General features: G+C 26.5%; 1 protein-coding gene across 1 annotated transcript; it reads left to right on the forward strand.

Moving 5' to 3' along the window:
* Window positions 1-1,911: 1,911 nt before the first annotated feature.
* Window positions 1,912-5,033, forward strand: LOC124940306 (BTB/POZ domain-containing protein At5g66560-like). The gene is made up of 4 exons (XM_047480815.1): window positions 1,912-2,049; window positions 2,133-2,202; window positions 2,280-3,398; window positions 4,422-5,033. The coding sequence occupies exons 1-4, from the start codon at window positions 2,009-2,011 to the stop codon at window positions 4,935-4,937; spliced, it is 1,746 nt and encodes a 581-aa protein (XP_047336771.1). The 5' UTR covers window positions 1,912-2,008; the 3' UTR covers window positions 4,938-5,033.
* The last annotated feature ends 2,684 nt before the right edge of the window (window positions 5,034-7,717 follow it).

Consider the following 7,717-nt stretch of genomic DNA (forward strand, 5'->3'; position numbering starts at 1 on the left):
AAAATAATTGAGTCCAAATGTCTAATTAATTTATTAAATTATTAATTAATTATTATCATAGTTTAAGTGATAAAATCGTATCAAAAGTCATTGATTTTTTTTTTTTTATTGAGAACAGTTTAAGTTAAAATATAGACAAATGTCTTATTTGAACTTCAAACCATCTTAATTAGGAGAAAATAATTATAATTTAATTTATTTATTTTACAAGAAATTTATTTTTATTAAATTATTTAAGAAGTTACAAATAAAACATTAATTTACAAATAATAAAAATAAAAAATGTTAAATAATAAATATTTGTAAAAAACAAAGATGAGCGGATGTGAATTTCATAACAATTAGTAATGAATTAGAGCAATCCAAAATATCAACTAATCAGTGTGAAGAATCTCTACACAAAATTATGACTTTCAAATAAATATTTCTTTGTCCGATTGATAACAATGCTGATTTAGTTTTTGACATAGGACAAATATAGTCAAAATAGTGAAAAATCTATACAAATTATTAGATAATACATATAAAAACACATCTAAATGAAATATAAACTCTCAAAAACTCTTTATTAAAAAAATAAAAATTAATTCAAAATCTGTTAACACTATCTTTTTTGTTGCAAATAATGAGACAAATACGAACTCAATAAATGATCATTAATACAATGAAAGAGTACCTCCCATAAAAAATTGAAAGTATTACTACAAATTCAGTAATTCGAAACTACAAATCCATTTCAACTAATATATATCTTACTAAAAATAATATATTCTCCAATACTAAAAAAGTCATCCAAAAAAAATTTATGGAGAGAATGATTTTTCAAGTTTATTTTAAGTGTTTAGAGATTAGTTTTTTTTTTTAAATAGAAAAGGAGAATATTATATAAAACATTATCACTAATGTGTAGTAATTTGTAGCAATGTGATATAAAACATTATCCCTCACTAAAATGTGAGAAAAAAAAAATGAAGTACCTTATTCTTACTCTATTGAAACTCCCGTGATTAAAATTAATCTCTAATCAAACAAAAGTGAAAAGCCTAGTCTAATTTGACTATATTTAATTTTAAAAAGAAAAATCATTAAAAAAACTACAAGTAGTGTAATAATAACATATTGTACATTGCTAAAATAAGAAAATACCGTCACTTTTAGAGAGGGAATTCTTCATTTTGTCTGTTGTGTATATATTCCCAAAGACATACCACTCACCATTTCCCCACCTGCAGTTTCATTTTAACTCATCTAGAGTTAGTTTGATTTCAACTTATTTATATTTTTTAACATCAAATTATTCCATTTTTTATTTATAATATTATTTAATAATTAATATTTTATATATATGTTTTTAATTTAATTTTAAATATTAATAAATGATTTAAATTAAAAAATAATATATTTTAAATAAATTATATTAATATATTAATTTTTATAAAATTTTATTAATATATAATTTTAAATATTAATAAATTATTTAAATTAATAAATAATATATTTTAAAATAAATGATATAAATATATGAATTTATATAAATATATAATTTTAAATATATTTAATATAAATATATTATAAAAAATATATACATATATATTAAAAATGTTTAATAATTTTTTTAAAAATAATATAATATAATAAAATAATAATAAATTATTAAAATAAATAATACTTTATAAAAGTTTTATATTATAAAATATTATTAGAAATAATTTGTTTACTTTGTGTACATATATTTATAACTTTTTATAAAAATATTATATTATATAATATTAATAAAAATGTTATATTATATAAAATGATAAAATAAATAAATACAAATATTTTAAAGTGATGAAATTATAAACTTATATCATATATTTAATTATCAAGCTTATAAGTTAATCACTCTCATATATTTGCTAAATCAAAAATGATATCTATATACACTTCTCCTCTTTCCTGATAATGATAATAGAATTTCACTTTCATTCATCTCAATTCTCTTTCTCTCTCTTTCATCAACAACAATATGGCTGATCATAGTTCCATCTCCAATGGCGGCCAATCATGGTAACTGTATTTCATTTCTAGTTTCTTCACTTTTCTCATCATTCATTTCTTATAATATGCATGTTCATTGTAAAATGTAATAGGTTTTGCACCACTGGCTTGCCGAGTGACATCGTAATTGAAATCGACTCCATGACTTTCCATCTCCACAAGGTTAGATAGATAGAAGAAACTCAACAAAATCTTCTCTCATTTCTTCACCGTTAATTTGCTAACGGTTATCTGTTCAGTTTCCACTTATGTCCAGAAGCAGAACGATTCACGACCTGATAACGAAGCACGAAGAGGAAGAACAAGATGAAGAAGAAGATTGTTACATTTCCTTTCCGGAATTCCCAGGCGGAGCTGAGGTGTTTGAATTAGCGGTTAAGTTTTGCTATGGTATGAAGATCGAGTTATCTTCTTCAAACGTCGGTCCCCTACGATGTGCAGGAGAGATTCTCGGAATGACTGATGAATATTCTGACGGAAATTTGATCTCCAAAACCGAGTTGTTCATATCTCAGATGTTGATGAACAGCATTAAGGATTCCATCAGAGCATTGCAATCCTGCCAAACTTTAACTCCTCTGTCTGAAACACTCGGCATTATTCAGAAATTCATCGATTCGATAGCCGATAAAGCTTCGCCTCATGAAGATTCATCTCAACTCGAACGGAAAATCCTTAGTAGACGAAAATCAGAAGAGGAATGGATTAACGATCTAGCAAATCTGACACTGCCAATTTTCAATCGGTTAATATTCGCTATGAAAACACGAGATCTGAAAACTGATGTAATCGAGAATTGCGTGATCCATTACGCGAGATTGAATATTCCAGGAATCACTCGAGGAAATCGGAAATCGCTGTCGTCTTCACCAACAATATCTCAAAGCGAACAGAGAGAGATTCTGGAAAGTGTAATCGCTAATCTTCCAATTGAAAACACCATCAAATCGTCAACGACAACTAGAATTCTATTTGGATTATTGAGAGCGGCGATCATTCTCAACTCGTCGGAAACTTGTAGAGTGACTATTGAAAGGAAGATCGGATCGCAACTTGAACAAGCTTCTCTTGATGATTTACTAATCCCGAGTTATTCGTATCTAAATGAAACGTTATACGATGTTTACTGTGTTGAGAGGATTTTGGGATGCTTTTTGGATGAATTAATGGAGGAAAGACAGACGGAGGCGGTGGCTAATGTGATGCTCGTCGGAAAATTGTTGGACGGTTACTTATCGGAAATTGCTTCCGATGCAAATTTGAAGCCGGAGAAATTCTATCAACTGGCCGTTTCTTTGCCAGAACAAGCTAGGGTTTTTGACGATGGTCTTTACAGAGCCATAGACGTCTATTTCAAGGTACACCATTATTCAACCTTCTTGTGCTGTCTTCTGAAACTGAAAGCGATTTAGATAAAAAATAAAAATAAAAATAAAAATAATAATAATAATAATAATAATAATAATTAAGAGAAAACATATTTTTATTTTTGAAATAGACAATAAAATTATTAATTCTAATTTTTCTTTTAATATTTTCATTTTTTATCACATTTAAAAAAAAATAAAAAAATTTCAGTATTAAGACAAAATAAACATTTGTCTAAGTATCTAAATCAAATACAGAAATATTTTTTATACTTTACTAAAAAAAAATACATTATAATTTAATTTTTTTTACCTAACTAACCAAATCATTCAAAATTTAATAAAATAATGTAAAATTTTATATACTCATATCCTCTCCATAAAGATTTATTATTATTGAAGTTATTATACAAAAACAAATTATATAGGAGTTTTATGACAAATGAAAATTAATAAATTAATTTAAAATAGGAGTTTCATGACAAATGAAAATTAATAAACTAATTTAAAACGAATTAGCTGTTTTTTAAATTAGCTAATTAACAGTTTTAACCCTTTTTATTATTTTTACACTCTATAAAATTATCAAATAATTGATTAAAATACAAAAATCTTAATAATATTTGTAACCTTTTGACCAACAAGAGAGAATCATGTTTAATATAAATTAATATATTAAAAATTAATATTATAATAAATATACTTAAAATAATTATAAAATATGAATAAATATATTACTGATTGATTTGTTCTTATGTTTGATCTAGACAGAAGTGACAAGTCTCATTCAAGTCAATAACATGGCAAAACTTATCATAAACAAGATAAAATGAATTCGAATAACTCCCAAACAAATTAAAATTTAAATATTTAATTATAACTTTTATATATATATATATATATACATATGAATCTATGATTATTTATTAATAATTTTTATTTTGTATTTTTTCAAATTAAGATAGTTAAATAAGATTTATATGGAAAGAATATGAAAGTTGAAATTAAGTGCAGGCACATCCATGGCTGTCAGAGGCAGAGAGAGAGAAGATATGTGAAGTAATGGACTGTGAGAAACTAACTCTAGAAGCGTGCAATCATGCAGCTCAGAATGAGCGACTTCCTGTTCGAGTAATAGTTCAGGTTCTCTTCTTCGAGCAGTTGCAGCTCCGACAAGTGATCTCGGTCGGGACCCCTGATGGGTCCGGCGGTGGCGGTGGTGTAGGTAGGAGGTGGAGGTCGCCGGCGATTGTACAGGAGAATCAGGTAGACATGAATAGCATGAGGACTCGTGTTCATGAGTTAGAGAGAGAGTGTTCAACGATGAAGAAGGTGATTCAGAATATGGGGCCATCTAATAATAATAATAATAATAATAATACAAGTGGAGGAGGAGGAGGGAAACAGGGATTGCTTGCGAAGAAGTTTGGGTGTAAGTTCAAACCTCAAGTATGTGATTCTCATCTTTCGATTGTTGGAGCTCATAGACCTAGAAATCACCAGCAGCCCCATCATCATCATCACCCATAGTTTGAATATAGATAATCTTGGAAATCTGTATTTATTTTCTTCTCCATTGTATTAATTAATAACATTTCATTTCAATAATTAATCCTTTCTATTTCAAATTATTAGTGTGTCATTTTTTTTTTTTTTTTTTTTTTTGTTGTTCAAAGTTCATGACTCAACCATACTCTTAGGCCTTGTTCGGTTAGGGTTATTTAAATAACCCAACCCACTCAAATATCATTTCACTCCCCTTCTTATTAATTATATCACTTAATTCATTACTCCAAATACTAAAATACCCTCTATTTTAAATTACTATTTATTATTTTATTATTATTTTCAATACTTTAAGTAATTTTTATCAAAAATATTCTCACTACCTTAAAATTATCACCAATTATTTATTTTCCCCCTCTAAGTTATTAGAATAACCCAATCCGAACCAGAACTTAAAATAACTTAAATTGAAATGTAATTTATATCCCTCAAAACATTAACCTTTTATTTGTTAGGTAATAAAAAAAAAATCTTTCAAAACTGAATTGCTAGTTGTGACTAAAACTTGTGTCATTTTTTTTATTAAATGAAGTTAACTTATTTATTTGTGTTATATATTGTTTGAACTATAATAATTTTAGTTATTTAAAGTTTTGTTATAAACTCGAATTCACATATTTTTTTAATGTAGTATTTTATTTTTTCTAATTAATATACTAAATTTTGTAAAAAAATAACAATTCTCTTCTTTTCTTCTAATTATTCTCCCACAACACACATTATTGGAAGACATTCAAATTGCATTCAATGGTTTAAAACATGTATATATCAAAATAAAAATCAATACAAACAAAAAAACAAGTTAAATTGATAGATCTTACTTTAAAATTATGTCGTTTCGAAATTTTATAAAAAATAAATATCAAATTTATTTTTTTTGAATTTTTTTAAAAATGTTTCTTAAATCAAACATTTTTTAGTCACCCAAATCACATTTAACAATTTAAAATTTGTAGATTTCAATATTTAGTACTTAATTTAAAAAACAAACACGTCCAAAACATATGTAAATATTATTTTATTTAACAACGAAAATTTTTATTAGAAAACAAAGATATACATTAGAATAAGAAAAGAAAAATGATTTTATCATTTAGGAAAATAATTTGAGACTGATTTAATAAAAAAAAATGACAACATTCGAACCTAAAATAGCAATTTGTACAATCTTAAATAAGGGGAAATCATTGTTGTTGTTAGATTCCTGTCGGTTGTTTTTAGGACGTAAAACTACTTTCATTAATGATTTTTCAATAAAGATGATAAACAATAATTTCAATAGTACCCTTTAACGACCGAACACCCCAGTAGATAAGAAATAGCAGTTAAAAAAATTAGTTAATTTACCAGATAATTTATAAATACTTTTTTTTTATTGACCATACAATTTCATAACTTATATATTCTTTAATTTTAAATGTTAGGAGAGAATGACATAATAATTTTGATTCAAAATTAAATTAATAACCAATTTTAAAGAGTTGTCACCTAACAAAAAAAATAGATTTATTTTACATGTATATAAATGTAATTTCATCCGATAATCTTGTTGGGTTCGATATTTAGTGATACTCGGAAAATAGTTTTCGCGTTATAACATCCGCACGCGTTAAAGAACGGTCTCTACCTTATAAAATTTTACTTTTATTTAAAAAGTTGTATCCTTATATTTTATTTATTTAGTTTATTTCTTATAATTTAGGTATATATTTAAATTTAAAATATTAAATAAACATTAATACCTACTATTTCTATTGATGTCGAAAATTATAAAAAATGGTATATGAAAATATCAATTAAACACTGGTAAAAAAGGGGTCAAAATTGAGAGTATAAACTCTCGGTAATGACCTTATATCTTTCGGTATAGACCTAATACTGAAAGTTTGGGTGACTCACGGCATTCCTCGGTATTGACACTTTCGGTAAATATAATTGGGCGTTTATCGAGAGATATCGTAGAGTTTTTAGTTTAGATACCCGAGAGAAAAACCGAAAGTTAATTGGAAAGCTTTCGGTTTTTCTTCATAGAGAAAAACCGAGAGATTTCCATATATGTCTCGATTTTTCCCTCGGAAGAAAAACCGAAAGTTTTCCAATTAACTTTCTATTTTCATTTTAAAAATAAATAAATCCAAACAAACCATTTTTTATTAAAGTATTCTAAAAATATTTTAAAATATTTTTTATATTTTAGCTTTAAAAAAAAATTTAAGCTTTAAATGTTAAAAATATTTAAAACCCACATGATAAGAATATAGGGCCACCACCAATTTGTAGAAGCCAATCAGGAGCGCACTAGGCTGGATAATGCATGAATTGGGTCAAGGTTAACGTGGTTTAACCGCTGGTCAAGGGAGCCGAGAAGTGCGTGATAGAATGTTTATCATTATCCTAATCATGAATATAGACTATAATTATAACGCAACGGAAGCGTACCTGAAGATGATCCCATTGTAGATCTGGATTGATCTGTTCTTGAAAGGAATGGCTAGGTCTTCCAAGACTAAGTATTATCTATTCTCCTCTGATATTGATGGGAGAAATCAAAGGACAAGAAAACGGAGGAGGGTTGAGAGAGAGAAGACGTGAGAGTTCTTCTTTGAATCTCCCTCTCCCGTTTCTTAAATAATACTTATCTTAGGGACCTAACCCTAGTTGAAGCCCATATATTGTTAAAGCCCACAATATTAGAAGACCCACCATATTATTAATACTTGTTTTGTCACGTCACCAAATAAACA

This window comes from Impatiens glandulifera, chromosome 5, assembly GCF_907164915.1.
Source record: "Impatiens glandulifera chromosome 5, dImpGla2.1, whole genome shotgun sequence".
Classification (NCBI taxonomy): Eukaryota; Viridiplantae; Streptophyta; class Magnoliopsida; order Ericales; family Balsaminaceae; genus Impatiens; species Impatiens glandulifera.